General features: G+C 50.7%; 1 protein-coding gene across 2 annotated transcripts in view; it reads left to right on the forward strand.

Annotated features, from left to right (window-relative positions):
• The window catches only part of ripor1 (RHO family interacting cell polarization regulator 1), a 229897-nt gene that overhangs the window by 107532 nt on the left and 100324 nt on the right, over window positions 1-22041 (forward strand). For both annotated transcript variants that reach the window (XM_038806778.1, XM_038806779.1), the window contains exons 4-6: window positions 511-589; window positions 1319-1342; window positions 2350-2403. In XM_038806778.1, coding sequence (XP_038662706.1) covers window positions 511-589; window positions 1319-1342; window positions 2350-2403 — 157 coding nt within the window. The remainder of the gene's footprint in view (window positions 1-510; window positions 590-1318; window positions 1343-2349; window positions 2404-22041) is intronic.

A 22041-nucleotide genomic window follows, 5' to 3' on the forward strand; every position in this document is an offset into this window, starting at 1 on the left:
GGATCGAACCTGGGACCTCAGCGCCGTGAGGCGGTTGTGCTAACCACTAGGCCACCGTGCTGCCCGTAAAAGTAATAGTGAGGAAAAAGATCATTAACAAAGGCCACAATGCTTTGGGAGGGATGAAAAGTAAATAAAGTAATTTGGAATTCTAGTCTAAATACAGTAATCCATTAGAATTTTGTAAAAGTTACATTTACTGTATTAATTGAATTTTTGATAAACCAAATTAAATTTACAATGGATATCAAATGTTGGAGATTATACATCTGGATGGACCAAGGCTAAATCAACATGTATTGCTAAATTTGTGCGCTCATTTTTATTTGTTACCTTACTCAAATGATATCTCCCATCCAAGTACTAACCATCTCTCTGTCTGCTTAGCTTCCGAGATCAGATGAGATCAGGCTAGTATTTCAGACTAGTATGGCTGTAGGCTACTAAAATGATATCTGCTGCATTAATTCTGATAGCTCTAAGGAAGTGTCGCTTGTCCTACCCTTACAGTGCATACTTGCAAGTTCATCAGCTGGAGCTCGACAACTTAACAGCTCAGCTCAAAGATATGAAAAGAAACTCCCGACTGGTAAGGAATATTGCTTAAGTAACACCTGAAGTTGTGCAAAGGTTAATAATTTTAATATGCAAGTACTGCAGAACCTGGTACTCTTTAGTTAAAGACCAAGTTGAATCTTTAGTGGCTCCCCAGTACAGAAATTCTGACACTTCAGTGTATTGTCTGATTTCAATAATTATATGTAAGGAATGCAGAATCTTTATATATTTGATGCAGCTCCTAAACCTTGAGAATTTTTAATTGCTCTGGTGTACGTAAACTTGTAACGCAGTAGGTTCAAGAAGGACTTGAATAATTATTTGAATGTTATTTCTTCAGCTATTCTGAAATTTATATTAATTTGAAGCTTGGGGTGCAATAGAATGTGAGGAGTCGAGCAGTGCAGGTGGATTGGTTTATTGGCTTTTAGTACAAGTGGATTGGTTTATTGCATTTGTCCCATAAATTAAATTTCAGTAAGTTGCAAGATTATATATATTTGCAGTACATGATTACTTTACTTGACACCAATTGCGTTTGATTTTTAAAAATCAGGTGGACAGTTTACAAACAAATTGTGAACTTGTGACTTGCCTGACGTTTTTAATGTTCAAATTAATAGAGAAATGAGAATTGAGACTCTTTTAAGCAATGATTTCTGTTTTCCTTGTATCTTGAATTTTGCATGTCACCATCATTAGAAGTTATATTTAGTTACACAGGGTACTCATTGTAACTTTTGTTTCTTGCTGGTTTCAGGGATTTCTATATGACCTTGACAAGGTAAGAATTTTCAGTATTGCTCCACATTCAAACTCGAGTCGACATAGAGAACTGGATACTTTGCATTATTCCAAATAACCTTGACTTGATAAAGGCCAACATAGAAGCTTCTGAAGTCTAAAGTTTACATTGCTCAGAAAGTTCTACAAATGGACGGCACGGCGCAGTGGGTTAGCCCTCTGCTGCCTCATGGTGCCGAGGTCCCAGGTTCGATCCCGGCTCTGGGTCATTGTGCATGTGGAGTTTGCACATTCTCCTCATGTCTGCATGGGTCTCCTGTGCATGGATTGGCCATGCTAAATTGCCCCTTAATTGGAAAAACTTTAAATTTTTTTTAAAAACCTTACAAATGGCCAACACAAGCAGTTATGTGATTTTGGCTTTCTGTTATTTTCGCTCTTCACCCCTTTGGCCTAGTCATTTGGTTGCACAGCGTTCATTATCCTGGCTGAGGCCACTGCTGTGTGACTGGGTAGAAATTCTCACTCGCATCCAAAATCTCAAGTTAACTGGGAGAGTCTTGATTGTGAAGTATAAGCAAATGTGAATTCAGTGAAGGATGCCACCTAATTTCCACTGTTGATGAACAGCTTTTCGTTCCAAATGTTGCTTTCTCCCTGGGCTGTGCTAAATGCGTAACAAATGCTGACCTGAACTCACCCATCTTCCTGTTTTCCTCCTTCCTCCCACTCCTTTCAAGCAGAGTTGCTTTGGGAATAATCTTACCCGTCCCATCCAGCAGAGCTGTGGAAATGGTTTCTGGAATTGCTGCAAATCTGCAGCTCTCTGTGAAAAAACTCTTGCATTTAATGATTTGGCTGTATCTGTGGTTCTGACCACATAGTGAATTACATGTACTTGTGTACTGGAAAATATGAATAATGCGTTTGATGGATTTAAGCACAAAAGCATCTCCAATTTGTTTAATGTGTTTCCAATAAAGAGGACTTGCCAAGACTGTTTAACTTTCTTGTCTCCCTCTTTTTTGTAACTCCTCCTCCTGACAGCAAATCAAGTCAATTGAAAGGTTTATTCGGAGACTGGAGTTTCACGTTAGTAAGGTAAGAAACTATATGATGACACAATACCCAACAGTGACACTTCAGTATTTTCTTCACGTGTTTCACAACAAAATCAAGTCAATACTTGAGGTTTTTTCTTTTGATTAAAGGGTTACAATGGTAACATGTCCTGGCTGAAAATTTCCAATAATTTACTGGGTTTTTCTTGTAATGTTGATATGGTTAATAAGCTATCTTATGTTCACATCTTCACCCCAGATGTTGGCTATTGGGAAGGCATTCCAAATATTTATTGGACCCAAGTTGTTTTGTAGTGTTCTCACATTATACTTGATTTAAAAGCTGTTTTGGCAACATTCTGTACATCAAAGGATCTGATGTGGATTTATGCACACATCTAAGTCTAGGTGGGGCAGCATGCGGCACAGTGGTTAGCACTGGGACTTCGACACTGAGGACCTGGGTCACTGTCCGTGCGGAGTTTGCACATTCTCCCCATGTCTGCGTGGGTTTCACGCCCACAACCCAAAGATGTGCAGGTTAGCTGGATTGGCCACGCTATATTGCCCCTTAGTTGGAAAAGAAAAATAATTGGCTACTCTAAATTTAAAAGAAAACTAAGTCTAGGTGCTCCCCACCGGAGCTTTGACAAAGGGTCATCTGGACTCGAAACGTTAGGTCTTTTCTCTCCCTACAGATGCTGCCAGACCTGCTGAGATTTTCCATCATTTTCCCTTTGGTGCTCCCCATGGGTCCTCTTATCAATGAACTGAAAGTTACAGATGGTATAGAGTCGACATGGTTGTCGGGCATCATTTTAAGTTGTGACTGATCATATGTTGTTCATATTTACTGTGCATGCTGATCTGCATGACGGGTATATTTGAAACAAAATTGCTCCTTCATCGTTCCGTTGATATTTGTGGGTCTTATTTCCAGGCCAATGACAAAGGAATGGCTGCGATTCTCCCAAAAGAGATCAAAGGCCCCTAGCGAGCACGTTTAACTGTGTGTTTCCCAACCCTCGCAGTGCCGAGAAACGCATGGCTGTTCAACATGACTCGCGTTGAATCAGGGGCCTGAACGGGGAACGCGCAGTCCCATTTTTACAGTGGTGAACTCCACTTGCTGGAACTCCCCATTGTAGCGAGTGATCGCCATTTAAAAACGGTGTCCCGATCGCCGAGGCCCCCGAAAGAATCCCCGACCTCACCCTACACTGTCAGTGGTGATCACCTCAGTATCGGACAATCTGGGTCAATATCTCTATGCAGTTTATACACGTGCTTTTAGTATCGTCAGTCCCATCAGTGATCACCCCTTCAATTTTTATAATTAAAGAGGACATAAGAATCTTTTATAGCTTGTTTTCTTTTCTCAGAGACCTTATTCAGTGGATAGCTTAGGTGTTGTGACATTGCGCCTCCATCTCGTGGACTTGGCAGTCATCGTTCTTGGTGATGAATTGGCACACTGCTGCTGATGTTGTGCGTATTGCTGCTGGTTTTGTAGCAGTTGTACTTAAATTTCTTAATTTTCTGTCACTTGCTAGTGAAGTTGTTGATGTTCATCCCTCGTTGGTGATGTTTTTTTGGTATTATTGATTATCTTTTCTGCTTTCCCAGCCCAGGTGTAGGAGTATTTTGCTTAGAGGGCGTGTCCTGCTTAGAGGGGCGTGTCCTGCTTAGAGGGCGTGTCCTGCTTAGAGGGCGTGTCCTGCTTAGAGGGCGTGTCCTGCTTAGAGGGCGTGTCCTGCTTAGAGGGCGTGTCCTGCTTAGAGGGCGTGTCCTGCTTAGAGGGCGTGTCCTGCTTAGAGGGCGTGTCCTGCTTAGAGGGCGTGTCCTGCTTAGAGGGAGTGTCCTACTTAGAGGGGGTTATCTTGTACTTTCTTTCATTCAACAGCTCTGCAGCTGATTTCATATCAGCCTTGAGAGGTGTAGCTCGGAATGTTAATAAGGCAAGATTTGAGTCTTCCTTTATCTCTCAGCATTTCATGAGGGTTCTTTTGACAGTCCGGATGTGTCATTTGTCATGTGAGAGTACCTTTAAGAAATGGGTGTTTAAGCAATGTACCTTTAAGAAATGCAGCAGCTCATATTACTGAAGTGATGTCAGAGTGTGGGTGGAGCTGGGTTTTTTAGCTCGGCCATTTTGCAGTGTTTAGGTTTCAGTTTTGAGAGAAAGCAGCTGAAAAGTACCTGGCTGGTTTGCTGTGAGCTGTTTGAAAGGAGAAAGGCAGTTTTGAGAAAAAGAGCTTGGGTGTGTCTGTGTTTTGCAGTGAGCTGGATCTGCTGTGATCTCTGCCAGGAAAGACTGTCTCTGAATCATTTGGGTGATTTAAACTCATAATAGTAATGTCTTTAACCTGATGTGTTTCTGTTTAAAGGTGTTGAGTCTTGGAGGTTTGAAGGAACATTTTGAGGGATTATTTAGTGTTGTATTATTTTCGGGGTTATCTTTGAAGTAAGGGATGTTAAGGGATCCAATGTTTATTTAAAAAGGTTAAGTTGAATTCATGGAATAAACATTGTTTTGTGTTTAAAAACCCACATGGCCATAATTGTAATACCACACCTGGAGACCAAAAGAGCTTCAAAAGCAACAATACATTAAAGGGAGAGGTTGGTTGAACTCCATGATACATTTTGGGGTTCTGAAAACGCCGCTCCCATAACACATTCTATAAACGACTGTCCCCTTGGGTAATGTAGTGATACCAGGTGGGAGATCCCAGTCCTCCAGCTGCATGTTTCCCAGCCCTTTAATGGGGCGGGGGGGGGGGGGGGGGGGGGGGGGGGGGGGGGGGGGGGGGAATGAATTGGGCACTTTAAATTTTAAAATACATGGATTTATGAAGGGGAAATCTGTTTGACAAATGCATAGGCGTTTTTTGAGGATGTAACCTGTAAGACAGATGTACGTGGAGGATACAATATAAATAAGTGTCAAGTTTTCCACTTGTATAGAAACAAATACATTCCGAGAATTTCCATAAATGGTGAGAGGTTGGGAAGTGTTGATGTTGACCTGGGTGTCCTAGTTCATGAGTCATGAAAAGCAAGCTTGCAGGTGCAGCAGGAAATTTGAAAGGCAAATAGTTTGTTGCCGTTCATTGCAAGAGGACTTAGTACAGGAGTAAAGATGTCTTGCTGCAATGTATAGAGCCTTGGTTAGACCGCACATTGAATATTGTGCACAGTTTTGGTCGTCTTGTCTAAGGGGATACACTTGCCACAGAGGAAGTGCAATGAAGATTTACTAGTCAAACCCCTGGGATGGTGGGATTGTTTTAGGAGGAGAGTGTTTTTTAAAATTCATTTACAGGATGAGGGCGCCACTGGTTAGGGCAGCATCTATTGCCCATCCCTAGTTGCCCTTCAGAAGGTGGTGGTGAGTTGCCTTCTTGAACCACAGCAGTCGCTTAGTTACAGGTACACCCACGGTGCTGTTAGGGAGGGAGTTCCAGGATGTTGACCCAGTGACAGAGATGGAACGGCGATATATTTCCAAGTCGCTCTGTTCCCCCCTCCCCTCGCTCTGTCCCCCCCTCCCCTCTCGCTCTGTTCCCCCCTCCCCTCTCGCTCTGTTCCCCCCCTTTCTCTGTCCCCCATCCCCTCTCTCTGTGTCCCCCTCTCCCCTTTCGCTCTGTCCCCCGCTCCCCTTTCGCTCTCTGCCCCCTCCTCTCTCGCTCTGTTCCCCCCTCCTCTCTCGCTCTGTTCCCCCCACCTCCCCTTGCTCTGTTCCCCCCTCCCCTTGCTCTGTTCCCCCCCGTTCCCTCTCTCTGTCCCCCCTCCTCTCTCGCTCTGTTCCCCCCTCCTCTCTCGCTCTGTTCCCCCCCCTCCCCTTGCTCTGTTCCCCCCTTCCCTCGCTCTGTTCCCCCCTCCCCTTCCTCTATTCCCCCCTTCCCTCGCTCTGTCCCCCCTCCCCTCTCGCTCTGTCCCCCCTCCCCTCTCGCTCTGTCCCCCCATCCCTCTCGCTCTGTCCCCCCTCCTCTCTCGCTCTGTCCCCTCTCGCTCTGTCCCCCCTCCCCTCTCGCTCTGTCCCCCCTCCCCTCTCGCTCTGTCCCCCCTCCCCTCTCGCTCTGTCCCCCCTCCCCTCTCGCTCTGTCCCCCCTCCCTCTCGCTCTGCCCCCTCTCGCTCTGCCCCCTCTCGCTCTGCCCTCATCGTCTCTGCCCCCTCTCGCTCTGCCCCCTCTCGCTCTGCCCCCTCTCGCTCTGCCCCCTCTCGCTCTGACCCCTCTCGCTCTGACCCCTCTCGCTCTGACCCCTCTCGCTCTGACCCCTCTCGCTCTGACCCCTCTCGCTCTGACCCCTCTCGCACTGACCCCACTCGCTCTGACCCCTCTCGCTCTGACCCCTCTCGCTCTGACCCCTCTCGCTCTGACCCCTCTCGCTCTGACCCCTCTCGCTCTGACCCTCTCGCGCTCTGACCCCTCTCGCTCTGACCCCTCTCGCTCTGACCCCTCTCGCTCTGACCCCTCTCGCTCTGACCCCCTCTCGCTCTGACCCCTCTCGCTCTGACCCCTCTCGCTCTGACCCCTCTCGCTCTGTCCCTCTCGCTCTGTCCCTCTCGCTCTGTCCCTCTCGCTCTGTCCCTCTCGCTCTGTCCCCTCTCGCTCTGTCCCCCTCTCGCTCTGTCCCCCTCTCGCTCTGTCCCCCTCTCGCTCTGTCCCCCTCTCGCTCTGTCCCCCTCTCGCTCTGTCCCCTCTCGCTCTGTCCCCTCTCGCTCTGTCCCCCTCGCTCTCCCTCCCCTCTCGCTCTCTCCCCTCTCGCTCTCTCCCTCTCGCTCTCTCCCCTCTCGCTCTCTCCCTCTCTCTCTCTCCCTCTCGCTCTCTCCCTCTCGCTCTCTCCCTCTCGCTCTCTCCCTCTCGCTCTCTCCCTCTCGCTCTCTCCCCCTCTCGCTCTCTCCCCTCTCGCTCTCTCCCCTCTCGCTCTCTCCCCTCTCGCTCTGTCCCCTCTCCCCTCTCGCTCTGTCCCCCCCTCCCCTCTCGCTCTGTCCCCCTCCCCTCTCGCTCTGTCCCCCTCCCCTCTCTCTGTCCCCCCTCCCCTCTCGCTCTGTCCCCCCCTCCCCTCTCGCTCTGTCCTCTCTCGCTCTGTCTCCCCTCCCCTCTCGCTCTGTCCACCTCCCCCTCACGCTCTGTCCCACCTCCCCACTCGCTCTGTCCCCTCTCGCTCTGTCCCACCTCCCCACGTCGCTCTGTCCCCCTCTCGCTCTGTCCCCCCCCCTCGCTCTATCCCCCTCTACTCGCTCTGTCCCACCTCCCCACTCGCTCTGTCCCCTCTCGCTCTGTCCCCCCTCCCCTCGCTCTGTCCCCTCTCACTCTGTCCCCCCACCCCTCTCGCTCTGTCCCCTCTCGCTCTGTCACCCACTCCCCTCTCGCACAGACCCCCCCTCCCCTCTCGCTCTGACCCCCCCCTCCCCTCTCGCTCTGACCCCCTCTCGCTCTGACCCCTCTCGCTCTGACCCCTCTCGCTCTGACCCCTCTCGCTCTGACCCCTCTCGCTCTGACCCCTCTCGCTCTGACCCCTCTCGCTCTGACCCCTCTCGCTCTGACCCCTCTCCGCCCTGTCCTCCCTCCCCTCTCGTTCTGTCCTCCCCCCCCCCCCTCGCTCTGTCCCACCTCCCACTCGCTCTGTCCCACCTCCCCACTCGCTCTGTCCCCTCTCGTTCTGTCCCCCCCCCTCGCTCTATCCCCCCCACTCGCTCTGTCCCCCATCCCCTCTCGCTCTGTCCCCTCTCACTTTGTCCCCCCACCCCTCTCGCTCTGTCCCCTCTCGCTCTGTCACCCCCTCCCCTCTCGCTCTGACCCCCCCTCCCCTCTCGCTCTGACCCCCCTCCCCTCTCGCTCTGACCCCCCTCCCCTCTCGCTCTGACCCCCCCTCCCCTCTCGCTCTGACCCCCCCTCCCCTCTCGCTCTGACCCCCCCTCCCCTCTCGCTCTGACCCCCCCTCCCCTCTCGCTCTGATCCCCCCTCCCCTCTCACTCTGACCCCCCCCCTCGCTCTGTCCCCTCTCACTCTGTCCCCCCACCCCTCTCGCTCTGTCCCCTCTCGCTCTGTCACCCACTCCCCTCTCGCACAGACCCCCCTCCCCTCTCGCTCTGACCCCTCTCGCTCTGACCCCTCTCGCTCTGACCCCTCTCGCTCTGACCCCTCTCGCTCTGACCCCTCTCGCTCTGACCCCTCTCGCCCTGTCCTCCCTCCCCTCTCGTTCTGTCCTCCCCCCCCCACCTCGCTCTGTCCCACCTCCCCACTCGCTCTGTCCCCTCTCGCTCTGTCCCCTCTCGCTCTGTCCCCTCTCGCTCTGTCCCCTCTCGCTCTGTCCCCTCTCGCTCTGTCCCCCCTCCCCTCTCGCTCTGTCCCCCTCCCCTCTCGCTCTGTCCACCCTCCCCTCTCGCCCTGTCCTCCCTCCCCTCTCGCTCTGTCCCTCTCGTTCTGTCTCCCCCCCACTCTCGCTCTATCCCCTCTCCTCTCTCGCTCTGTCTCCCTCCCATCTAGCTCTGTCCACCTCCCCCTCACGCTCTGTCCCACCTCCCCACTCGCTCTGTCCCCTCTCGCTCTGTCCCCCTCCCCACTCGCTCTGTCCCCTCTCATTCTGTCCCCCCCCCCTCGCTCTATCCCCCTCTACTCGCTCTGTCCCACCTCCCCACTCGCTCTGTCCCCTCTCGCTCTGTCCCCCCTCCCCTCGCTCTGTCCCCTCTCACTCTGTCCCCCCCCCCCTCTCGCTCTGTCCCCTCTCGCTCTGTCACCCACTCCCCTCTCGCACAGACCCCCCCTCCCCTCTCGCTCTGACCCCCCCTCCCCTCTCCCTGACCCCCCCTCCCCTCTCGCTCTGACCCCCCCTCCCCTCTCGCTCTGACCCCTCTCGCTCTGACCCCTCTCGCTCTGACCCTCTCGCTCTGACCCCTCTCGCTCTGACCCCTCTCGCTCTGACCCCTCTCGCTCTGACCCCTCTCGCCCTGTCCTCCCTCCCCTCTCGTTCGTCCTCCCCCCCCCCGCTCTCTCCCACCTCCCCACTCGCTCTGTCCCACCTCCCCACTCGCTCTGTCCCCTCTCGTTCTGTCCCCCCCCTCTCGCACTATCCCCCCCCACTCGCTCTGTCCCCCATCCCCTCTCGCTCTGTCCCCTCTCACTTTGTCCCCCCACCCCTCTCGCTCTGTCCCCTCTCGCTCTGTCACCCCCTCCCCTCTCGCTCTGACCCCCCCTCCCCTCTCGCTCTGACCCCCCTCCCCTCTCGCTCTGACCCCCCCTGCCCTCTCGCTCTGACCCCCCCTCCCCTCTCGCTCTGACCCCCCCCTCCCCTCTCGCTCTGACCCCCCCTCCCCTCTCACTCTGACCCCCCTCACCTCGCTCTGTCCCCTCTCACTCTGTCCCCCCACCCCTCTCGCTCTGTCCCCTCTCGCTCTGTCACCCACTCCCCTCTCGCACAGACCCCCCCTCCCCTCTCGCTCTGACCCCCCCCCCCTCTCGCTCTGACCCCTCTCGCTCTGACCCCTCTCGCTCTGACCCCTCTCGCTCTGACCCCTCTCGCCCTGTCCTCCCTCCCCTCTCGTTCTGTCCTCCCCCCCCACCTCGCTCTGTCCCACCTCCCCACTCGCTCTGTCCCACCTCCCCACTCGCTCTGTCCCACCTCCCCACTCGCTCTGTCCCCTCTCGTTCTGTCCCCCCCCCTCTCGCTCTATCCCCCCCCACTCGCTCTGTCCCCCATCCCCTCTCGCTCTGTCCCCCATCCCCTCTCGCTCTGTCCCCTCTCACTTTGTCCCCCCACCCCTCTCGCTCTGTCCCCTCTCACTTTGTCCCCCCACCCCTCTCGCTCTGTCCCCTCTCGCTCTGTCACCCCCTCCCCTCTCGCTCTGACCCCCCCCCCCTCTCGCTCTGACCCCCCCTCCCCTCTCGCTCTGACCCCCCCTCCCCTCTCGCTCTGACCCCCCCTCCCCTCTCGCTCTGACCCCCCCTCCCCTCTCGCTCTGACCCCCCCTCCCCTCTCGCTCTGACCCCCCCTCCCCTCTCGCTCTGATCCCCCCTCCCCTCTCACTCTGACCCCCCCCTCTCGCTCTGACTCCCCCTCCCCTCTCGCTCTCGCCCCCCCTCTCTCTCACCCCCTCTCTCGCCCCCTCTCTCTCGCCCCCCTCTCTCTCTCGCCCCCCCCTGTCTCTCGCACCTCCTCTCTAGCCCGCCCTCTCTCGCCCCCTCTCTCTCTCGCCCTCTCTCTCACCCCCCCCTCTCTCGCCCCCCTCTCTCGCCCCCCCTCTCTCTCGCCCCCCCTCTCTCTCTCCTCCTCTCGCCCTCCTCTCTCTCGCCCTCCTCTCTCTCGCCTCCCCCTCTCGCCCTCTCTCTCTCTCGCCCCCCCCTATCTCGCCCCCCCCCCCCCATCTCGCCCCCTCTCTCTCTCGCCCCCCCTCTATCACCCACCCTCTCTCGCACCCCCTCTCTCACCCCGGTCTCTCTCTCACCCCTGTTCTCTCTCTGGCCCCCTTCTCTCTCCCCCCCCCCTTTCTCGCCCCCTCTCTCTCTTGCCCCCTCTCTCGACCCCTCTCTCTCGCCCCCTCTCTCTCTCTCAACCCCTCTCTCTCTCTCTCGCCCCCTCTCTCTCTCGCCCCCTCTCTCTCTCGCCCCCTCTCTCTCTCTCTCCCCCTCTCTCTGCGCCTCTCGCCCCCTCTCTCTCGCCCCCTCTATCTCTCGCCCCCTCTCTCTCTCGCCCCCTCTCTCTCTCGCCCCCTCTCTCTCGCCCCCTCTCTCTCTCGCCCACCCATCTATTGCCCCCCATCTCTCGCCCACCCATCTCTCGCCCCCCCCTCTCGCCCCCCTCTCTCTCGCCCCCCTCTCTCTCGCCCCCTCTCTCTCGCCCCCCCTCTCTCTCGCCCCCCTCTCTCTCGCCCCCCCTCTCTCTCGCCCCCCTCTCTCTCTCACCCCCCATCTCTTTTGCCTCCCCTCTCTCTCGCCCCCCCTCTCTCTCTCGCCCCCCCCCTCTCTCTCTCGCCCCCCTCCTCTCTCGCCCCCCTCTCTCTCGCCCCCCTCTCTCTCTCGCCCCCCTCTCTCTCTGGCCCCCACTCTCTCTGGCCCCCTTCTCTCTGGCCCCCTTCTCTCTGGCCCCCTTCTCTCTCCCCCCCCCCTTTCTCGCCCCCTCTCCCTCTGCCCCCCTCTCTCGACCCCCCCTCTCTCGCCCCTCCTCTCTCTTGACCCCTCTCTCTCTCGACCCCTCTCTCTCTCGACCCCTCTCTCTCTCGACCCCTCTCACTCTTTCTCCCCTCTCTCTCTCTCGCCCCCCCTCTCTCTCTCGCCCCCCTCTCTCTCTCGCCCCCCCTCTCTCTCTCGCCCCTTTCTCTCTGGCCCCCACTCTCTCTGGCCCCCTTCTCTCTGGCCCCCTTCTCTCTCCCCCCCCCTTTCCCGCCCCCTCTCTCTCTTGCCCCCTCTCTCGACCCCCCCTCTCTCGACCCCTCTCTCTCTCGACCCCTCTCTCTCTCGACCCCTCTCTCTCGACCCCTCTCTCTCTCGACCCCTCTCTCTCTCGACCCCTCTCTCTCTCGACCCCTCTCTCTCTCGACCCCTCTCTCTCTCGACCCCTCTCTCTCTCTCGCACCCCTCTCTCTCTCCCCTCCTCTCTCTCGCCCCCTCTCTCTCTCGCCCCCTCTCTCCGCCCCCTCTCTCTCTCGCCCCCTCTCTCTCTCGCCCCCTCTCTCTCGCCCCCCTCTCTCTCTCGCCCCCTCTCTCTCGCCCCCTCTCTCTCTCGCCCCCTCTCTCTCTCGCCCCCTCTCTCTCTCGCCCCCCTCTCTCTCGCCCCCTCTCTCTCTCGCGCCCCTCTCTCTCGCCCCCCATCTATTGCCCCCCATCTCTCGCCCACGCATTTCTAGCCCCCCTTCTCCCTCGCCCCCCTCTCTCTTGCCCCCTCTCTCTTGCCCCCTCCTCTTGCCCCCTCTCTCTTGCCCCTCTCTCTTGCCCCCTCTCTCTCGCCCCCTCTCTCTCGCCCCCTCTCTCTCGCCCCCCTCTCTCTCGCCCCCTCTCTCTCGCCCCCTCTCTCTCGCCCCCTCTCTCTCGCCCCCTCACGCTCAAGCCCCCGCCATCTCGCCCCCTCACTCTCCGCCCCTCACGCTCGCCCCCTCCTCTCTCTCGTAGACGGACACGACGCCATGGCACGCGAGCACCCACGCCCTCTCTCTCGCCCCCTCTCTCGCCCCCCCTCTCTCTCGCCCCACCCTCTCTTCTCGCCCCCCCTCTCTTCTCTCCCCCCCTCTCTTCTCTCCCTCCCTCTCTCTCACCCCCCCTCTCTCTCTCTCGCCCCCCCCTCTCTCTCTCACCCCCCTCTCTCTCTCACCCCCCTCTCTCTCTCTCTCGCCCCCCCTCTCTCTCTCTCACCCCCCTCTCTCTCGACCCCCCCCTCTCTCTCGACCCCCCCTCTCTCTCGACCCCCCCTCTCTCTCGACCCTCTCTCTCTCTCGCCCCCCCCCCCTCTCGCGCTCTCTCTCTCTCTCTTTTGCCTCCCCATATGCTCTGTCTGAATCACTCACTGTAAATTTTCCTTTTCCAGTGAGACGTTTCTAGTCAGCAGCACATGTGTGGACTAATTGCATCATCCTGCTGACTTTGTCACTGGTAACCATCAGTAGTCGCCTGCAACCTGGTGGAATCCCAATTAAAATGAGATGTTATAGATTTCTGCTGAATGAACAAATGGACATTGGCACTGGCTATTTTGCTAGAGTTGATGTTTTAATGCCCAATGAGTTAACCACTTCCCTTTGTTCTTCCCCATGGTTCGGGTGTAGTGAAAATTCTGCTAAATGTTTCCATTCCTTCTGATCTAATTATTTTCAGCTGGGACTTTGGGCCTTCTCCAGCTTTTACTGGTGAATTTTCTCAGACAGTTCAGTTACAGTGGCAGCTTCCTGAAGGGATAGCCAGGGAAATGGGAGGTAGGGCGAGAGAATGTGAATCTGACACTCAAACCACTGCTCGTCCATCGCGACATGCAATTGACCTTGGTGCTGGATAGCCACTGATTTTACAACTTGCAGCTGGAGGTCTAAACTGTTGCAGATTGGGGACCCAGTTAATCTCTGCCAAGTGTATTCCCTCCTGATGGGAGCTTGGCAGTTGCGGCTACTTGACATTTGGGACAATATTTGAGTTATGTCTTTATCGTCAGTATTTGATTAGAACAGTATTTTCTGATGTTTCCATGATCTGATGAGCACAGCAGGACTTGAGAGGGAGCTGGAGTCTTCTAATGCAGTTTGGTTATTTCCTCCAGTAGCCCAGTGGTCATTATTCATTTCCCTCACGACTATTGGCCAAAGTGACTGTTGACCACAGCGCATCTGAGCCTGTCCTTTACACATGCACTTCAGCTGGGGGGGTCACTGATTAGCAACCAACAGTGTGCATATGAAGTTTCCTTTTCTCCTCCTTTCCCACCCCAAGATAGTTCTGTTCAGTTTTTAGTGACCCTATTAGTGCTTTAATACAAGGCTAGGCTCTTTAACATTGAAGGATATTGTCAGCATTTGAGCCAGTCCTCATTAGTATTATTTTTCCCCCATAAAATTGCCAACTAACTCCTGAAGTTAGTAATGAATCTGAAATTGGCAATGAAAACTCATTTCCCTCCATTTTGGAAGGGAGGGCACGCTGTTTGTCGCTGTTAAGTACTTGAGTTGTCAGGGTCAATCTAATAGTGGCTGTTTTAATGTCTAAGTGAATTAGCATTGGTGTCTCTTTTTTTTAAAATTTAGAGTACCCAATTCAATTTTTCCAATTAAGGGGCAATTTAGCGTGGCCAATCCACCTACCCTGCACATCTTTGGGTTGTGGGGGTGAAACTCACGCAGACACAGGGAGAATATGCAAACTCCACATGGACAGTGACCCAGGGCCGGGATTCGAACCCGGGTCCTCAGCGCCGTAGGCACTGTGCCACATGCCACCCGCATTGATGTCTCTTAATGAATCATAGAACTTGGTGCACATTGGGCCCACCACATCAGCTACCCCTTCAGCTGGTGCTACGTATTCTCATCTAATATCCCCTTTATCCTTTGCTGTCAAGTACTTGCTGAGTCTCTTCCTGTCATTTGTGACAGCATATTCTAATGATGCTGTGTGAGGGAAAAAATATCTTCCAGTGATAATCCTGAGTCTGTGGCCCATTGTTGCAAACAGTCTTTCTTGGTATTCTCCCTCTCAAAATCTGTTTTGTAAACCAACATTGGATTTCCCCAACCATCTCCATAGCAGAGGGTTTTTTTTTAAAAAAGCCACACGTTCTTTTTGAGCCTTTCTTTCCAGCTGCAACTTCCTCCTGTGGCACTTGTGATGCAGTCCTGCTCTTGATGTGGTTCTGCACATGGCCTACATCGCATAAAGATGGAAAAGCGGCTTTATTCACACTGTGAGATTCTATAGTGACCAGATGTGAAATCAAACTTTATGTCTGTGCCATTTTAAAATCACAGCCAACGGCCATTTCCCGGGGCCTGGGGAAGATATGAAAAAACCTGTGTGACAAAGCTGTTCTTTTTAAAAAAAAAAAAGTTCCCAAATCACATTTATTATCGAATCACTTAATAACGACGTGTATTTTTCACGCGAAATAAAAACAAAATGCAATGTGCGCATTGTCAAATCTCCATACTATTTTTTTTTTAAAGAATGGAACAAAAACACTAAAAGGATGGTTTTATTGTTCAGTCATTTTAAACATTCTAAGAAAAATGTATTTTAAACATTTTTAAACATTTCTGACCATCAATTTCCCTGCAATTAAATCGGATTCCATTCTTCATCCTGCAGGCACACTCGCAGAATCTGGACTCTCAAAATGAACCACACCACAGCCCTTAGACTTGTCATATTCCACCTCAATATCCGCATAATGCACATATCCAAATTCACTGAGTTTATCTTCCAGCATTTGCCTGGTGATGTCAGAAGGGAGATTTCAAACAAATATTTAAAAATATGGAATACTTTAAATTTGCATGTCCTCCTTGTGCAGGACAAAATTGTTTTGACGCTGATCTGCACAGTGCTTCTTTCCATGTTCCAGGCTGCTTCTTGACCCCAAGTCAATGCACTGGAATCTGGGTTCGGTAAAATAATTTTGTTTATATACAAATTTACAAACAACTGCTGCAATGTTTTGTTTCATAGCTGTGTATTTACTGCTAGCAGGAAGTACTTAGAGGACTTATGGCTTATTTATGCAATTGGCTTCGACACTGATATGCCCACCCTGAATTATATGAGATGCTACCAAGCCGAAACCATTGACTAGAAAAATTATGAATTTGTATGTGGACCACAACGCACAGTTCAAATCCTCTGTCCCAAAATGCAGGTTATGTGTATTTCCACGTGATTTATTCTTAATCTAAAGTACATGGAAACACAGAAAATAGGAGCAGGAGTGAGCCATTTGGCCCTTCGAGCCTGCTCTGCCATTCATTATGATCATGGCTGATCATCCAACCCAATTTCCAGTCTGGCTTCTATCTCTTTCACGCCCCCACCCCCATATCCTTTGATTCCTTTAGCCCCAAGTGCTTTATCTAAATCCTTAAAAACATAAAATGTTTTGGCCTCAACTACTTCCTGTGGTAACAAATTCCACAGGCTCACCAGCGTGAAGAAATTACTCCTTAATTCCGTCCTACCCAGTATCCTCAGTCTATGACCTCCTCCACCACTCCCCCACCACCGGGAACATCCTTCCTGCACCTACTCTGTCTAGCCCTGTTAGAATTTTATAGGTTTCAATGAGATGCCCCCTCTTTTTTTTAAATTTTGAGTGCCCAAATTATTTTTTTCCCATGAAGGGGCAATTTAGCATGGCCAATCCACCTACCCTGCACATCTTTGGGTTGTGGGGGTGAAACCCACGCAGACACTGGGAGAATGAGCAAACTCCACACGGACAGTGACCCAGGGCCGGGATCGAACCCGGGTCGTTGGCGCTCTGAAGCAGTGGTGCGAACCACTGAAGCAGTGGTGCTAACCACTGCACCAATGTACTGCTCTCCCTCTCAGACATGTGAATATAATCCTAACCAACAATCTTTTCTTGTATGGCAGTCCCACTTTTCCAGGAATCTGTTTGGTAAACCTTTGCTGCACTCCCTCAATAGCAAAAACATCCTTTATCAGATAAGGAAACCAAAACTGCAAATAATATTCCAGATATGGCCTCACCAAGCCCTGTATAATTGCAGCAAGACATCCCTGCTCCTATACACTAATATTCTCACTGTAAAGACCAACATACCATTTGCCGCCTTTACTGCCTGCTGCATCTGCATCTGCATGCTTACCTTCAGCGAATGGTGCAGGAGGACACCTAGGTTTTTTCCACATTCCCCTCTTTCAATTTATAGCCATTCCTTTCGCCTCTCTAAATTTATAGCCGGGTATTTCATAAAATATATCAAGTTATTTTGTAAAATATATTTTGTAGTAGCATTATAGGTGGCATGTGAAAACTTTGCTTGTTTTCCAGAAGCATCTGTTCAGAGAGTCAGCGTCTTTTCATTTTGACTTAAGGGATTCACTTAGTGCGTCACGGTTTAAAATATGCACTGATGTCCTTTGTGCCTTGCTGAGTTTTTTTTAAAGTTTCTGTACTAGAAACTTTACCGATAAACTAGGAACCAATCTCAAAGTTATCTTACCGGTCATTGTGTCTGGTTTTTTTTCAAATATCAATTTGTTTCCTTGTACCATCCAGTCATTTGAGTTGTAATTGGTCACTGAGCTCCGATATTGTGATGTTGAATGTGGTCAAATAAGAGAAAGATATTTGCTCAAACCTGACCCATGTTTAGTCCCTGGATGAAGTATGTTCAAGTGATTCTGCGGTGTTCTTGGGCTGTGTATGTATGTCTGCCTGTCTGTCAAATGTATGTTGTATCAGACTGATCAGTGCTGTTGCTCCATCATAGATTACAGGGCTGAGCCAGTTCATTGTCAAGTGTTGATACATTTAATTGCATATAATGAACATCCATGTTTGACTGCTGTGGTCTCTTATCTAAGAGCCTTGTCAGCTCTGTCTCAGATGTAGTTGGTGTCACATGATTTTCAACACTTGCGGATATCAGGCCACCTCAGAAACTTCTATAGCGAAGCTTTCAAAGCCAAAAGGAATTCCTATGCTTCTAATCTGAGACTTGATGGACTGCTTAAAAACCTTGCATGGGTGGGGTTTATTCAATCTGTTTGGAGGAGACTATTCTTCTAGTGTTATGGTAAGTGAGTGCCCCCAGAAGAGTAAATAATGTGTTGTGGTGTAAAGGTGCAGGGTACATCGGTCATTGCTAAATGGTATTTATATGATTGTGTTGGGCTTGAAGCACTGTATTTACGGATTTGTTAGAAGCATTTCAGAAGCACTACTCCTGATTCAAAATGTTAATTCCTTCCTGCCTTTTTATTGCTTTTTATTGTTTATTAGTTTGGGCACTCATTATAAAGACAGCTGGTGTTCAAAAGAGGGTGTCTCCATTTTGAAGTGTCCTCTCTCTCACCTATCTACCATTACACCTGATGCTGCTTTTGAGTTGGAAGACTTCTGGCCCACCAGTAACAAGCTCCTGCCCACCGTCCATTATTAGACAGTGAGTCTGCCTCCTGGCTATTAATTGGCCGCTCTGCTTTTAACATTTATTGGAGCCTGATAGCAAGGGTCAGAAGCCTGCCAGGAGAAACCTGCCCATAGTTTTACTTTGATCACAAATCCTGAAAGTGATCTCTTCACCAGCTAACTATCCTTTATAAGGTTCTCTCACCCTCTGTTAAATTTCTTACATTGTCTACTACTAATAATAATAATCTTTATTATTGTCACAAGTAGTCTTACATTAACACTGCAATGAAGTTACTGTGAAAATCCCCCAGTCACCACATTCCGGCGCCTGTTCAGGTACACGGAGGGAGAATTCAGAATGCCTAATTCACCTAACAGCACATCTTTTGGGACTTGTGGGGAAAAAACCAGAGCACCCGGAGGAAACCCACGCAGACACGGGGAGAACATGCAGACTCCGCCGGGAATTGAACCTGGGACCCAGTGAAGCAACAGTGCTAACCACTGTGCTACCACGCCTCCCTATATCTCTGGCCCCTTTTTCTTGTCCCTCAACTATTGGAAACAGTTGAGTTTTATCTACTCATTCCCAACCTTATATAATTTGAAAACTTTTTGTTATATTGCCCTGTAAGTCTATTATTTAACAGACTCTTTTTTCATCTTTATTATTCATATGTACTCTTCGGCAAAGTGCAATCTGTGAATCTGTCTTATACCCTTGCTAATGCTTCAATATCTTACCTACGGTAGCCTCATTAAGTGTTTATATAAGCTCATCATTAATTCTTCATTTTGATATTCCACATTTTTTGAGATACACCATTAGTTCTGCCTTGTCAACCCAAGGCACTGTTTTTAATCTTCTTTGAACCTGTTTCAATGAAGTCTTTTTGATTTTCCACAGCACCAATCCCATTTACTCAGTCTACAATTGCTGCAGATATTTTCATACATACCAAAAATGCACCACCTCACATTTACTGAAAGTGAACTTGATCTACTTGAGCCAATGTGCACCATTTTATCAATATGCCTCATCAATATAAATTAGACTTTCAAAGAACTAACAGAATATGTGTCACCAAGTTCAGCTATTTAATGGTTTTGTTGCCATCGTAGTAAAGAATTTCAATTAAAAAAACTTTCATTTAAACAGCAGCCCACGTTCATAAATTATATTAAAAAATCTTCCCACTATGAATGTCTTGATCTCACTTGTACGTTCTGTAGCCACCTCCTCCATCCTTCTTCCCGGCCACTGTCTGAGACTAAACCATAGTCTTGGTGCTGTATTTAGCCCAGCAGGGGCTGGTTTAGCTCACTCGGCTAAATCGCTGGCTTTTAAAGCAGACAAGGCTGGCCAGCGGCACGGTTCGATTCCCATACCAGCCTCCCCGGACAGGCGCCGGAATGTGGCAACTAGGGGCTTTTCACAGTAACTTCATTGAAGCCTACTTGTGACGATAAGCGATTTTCATTTCATTTTTCATTTCATTTGACCTTGTGATTTGCACCACATATCCACTTCATTACAAAGACCAGCTGCTTCCACCTCTGTAAAATTGCCCATCTCTGCTCATCTGTTTCTGAAAACCTCATCCATGCCTTTCTAACCGCTGGACTATATTCTGCTGCCCTGGTAGGCCTCCCATCTTCCGTAAACGTGAGCTAGATAGATAGAACAGTACAGCACAGAACAGGCCCTTCGGCCCTCGATGTTGTGCCGAGCAATGATCACCCCACTTAAACCCACATACCCCTAACCCAACAATCCCCCCATTAACCTTTACACTACGGGCAATTTAGCATGGCCAATCCACCTAACCCGCACATCTTTGGACTGTGGGAGGAAACCGGAGCACCCGGAGGAAACCCACGCACACACGGGGAGGACGTGCAGACTCCACACAGACAGTGACCCAGCCGGGAATCGAACCTGGGACCCTGGAGCTGTGAAGCATTGATGCTAACCACCATGCTACCGTGAGCTCATTCAAATTCTGTTGCCTATATGCTCGCCCGCGCCCAAGTTCCTTTTCCCATCATCCTTGTGCTTGCTGACCTACCTGGGGTCCCAATTCAGCAATGGCTCAACTTGAAACCAGAATTGAGAATTTTACAGTCCTTCCACAGCCTCACGCTTCCTTTTTTCTTCTTCCAACCTGAATGAGATATCGGTGCTCCTCCAGTTAGGGCAGGGGTGGGCAAACTTTTCCGTGCAAGGGCCACATTCAGAAATTCACAATTTTAAAGGGCCGCATAGTATATTAAGTAAAATAATTACTTCACTCGGTTATGATTCTGGGCGCCTCATATAGAACATAGAACAGTACAGCACAGAACAGGCCCTTCGGCCCTCGACGTTGTGCCGAGCAATGATCACCCTACTCAAGTCAACGTATCCACCCTATACCAGTAAGTAACCCAACAGCCCCCCCATTAACCTTAAAAAAATAATTAAAAATTAAAAAAAAAAATGACTTGTTGGGCCGCATAAAGACCTTTGGCGGGCCGCATGCGGCCCGCGGGCCATAGTTTGCCCACCCCTGAGTTAGGGCCTCTGATTTTAATTGCCCCACCATCATTGACCATGTATGTCCCATGTGGTGGGTAAAATGGCTTCTCCCTCAGTCCTTTACACTGAAATGTAATTTCATCAGAGGTCATATGATTTTGGCCACATTACTTTGGCAAGCCACAGGACACAAACAGGCAACCATGCACAAAGACATTTCTCCAAACATTCCCCTTTTTTCTAAAAATAGAAAAACATGGTGCGTGCAGTTTCAAGTTACCCACATTAATGGTCTATATTGAAAGTCATCACGTGCAAACAAAATTGTTCATTCTAGTCTGTTTCACTTTCATCTGCCTCCACACATGCATTGCACACACAATCTTGAGAGTGTTCAGATCTTCTAATGGTACCCATGCGAGTTGATATAGTTGTTTGTCTGGTTCCTGGGGTGTCTTCACCTCTCCAGGGAATGTAATTGTTGTAGCAAGTATTACTACGATTTGTTGCTTGTACTTCACTTCCAAATGATATCTCTGCAAACAAACTAACATCATATGGAGTACTTTGGAGCAGGTAAAAGCGGTTTAAGAAAGATGCTTTGAGGTAGCTTGTGGTCAGGCTTGACCATTACATTCCCTCCCCCAAACCGAGACTGATTAAAATGCTCACAAGCAAAGGCAATAGCCAGGCACTCTTTCTCAGACTGCGCGCAGCTTGTTCAATTTGTGTTAATGCTGTGGATGCAAATAAGAACTAGGAGCAGGAGTAGGCCATCTGGCCCCTTGGGCCTGCTCCGCCATTCAATGAGATCATGGCTGATCTTTTGTGGACTCCGCTCCACTTTCCGGCCCGAACACCATAACCCTTAATCCCTTTATTCTTCAAAAAACTATCTATCTCCACCTTAAAAACATTTAATGAAGGAGCCTCAACTGCTTCACTGGGCAAGGAATTCCATAGATTCACAACCCTTTGGGTGAAGAAGTTCCTTCTAAACTCAGGCCTAAATCTACTTCCCCTTATTTTGAGGCTGTGTCCCCTAGTTCTGCTTTCACCCGGCAGTGGAAACAACCTGCCCACATCTATCCTATCTATTCCCTTCATAATTTTATATGTTTCTATAAGATCCCCCCTCATTCTTCTAAATTCAAACGAGTACAGTCCCAGTCTACTCAACCTCTCCTCATAATCCAACCCCTTCAGCTCTGCGATTAACCTAGTGAATCTCCTCTGCACACCCTCCAGCGCCAGTACGTCCTTTCTCGGGTCAGGAGACCAAAACTGAACACAATACTCCAGGTGTGACCTCACTAACACCGTATACAATTGCAGCACAACCTCCCTAGTCTTAAACTCCATCCCCCCAGCAATGAAGGACAAAATTCCATTTGCCTTCTTAATCACCTGTTGCACCTGCAAACCAACTTTTTGCGACTCATGCACTAGCACACCCAGGTCTCTCTGCACAGCAGCATGTTTTAATATTTTATCATTTAAATAATAATCCCTCTTGCTGTTATTCCTACCAAAATGGATAACCTCACATTTGTCAACATTGTATTCCATCTGCCAGACCCTAGCCCA

Source organism: Scyliorhinus canicula, chromosome 9 (assembly GCF_902713615.1).
Source record: "Scyliorhinus canicula chromosome 9, sScyCan1.1, whole genome shotgun sequence".
NCBI classification, from domain to species: Eukaryota; Metazoa; Chordata; class Chondrichthyes; order Carcharhiniformes; family Scyliorhinidae; genus Scyliorhinus; species Scyliorhinus canicula.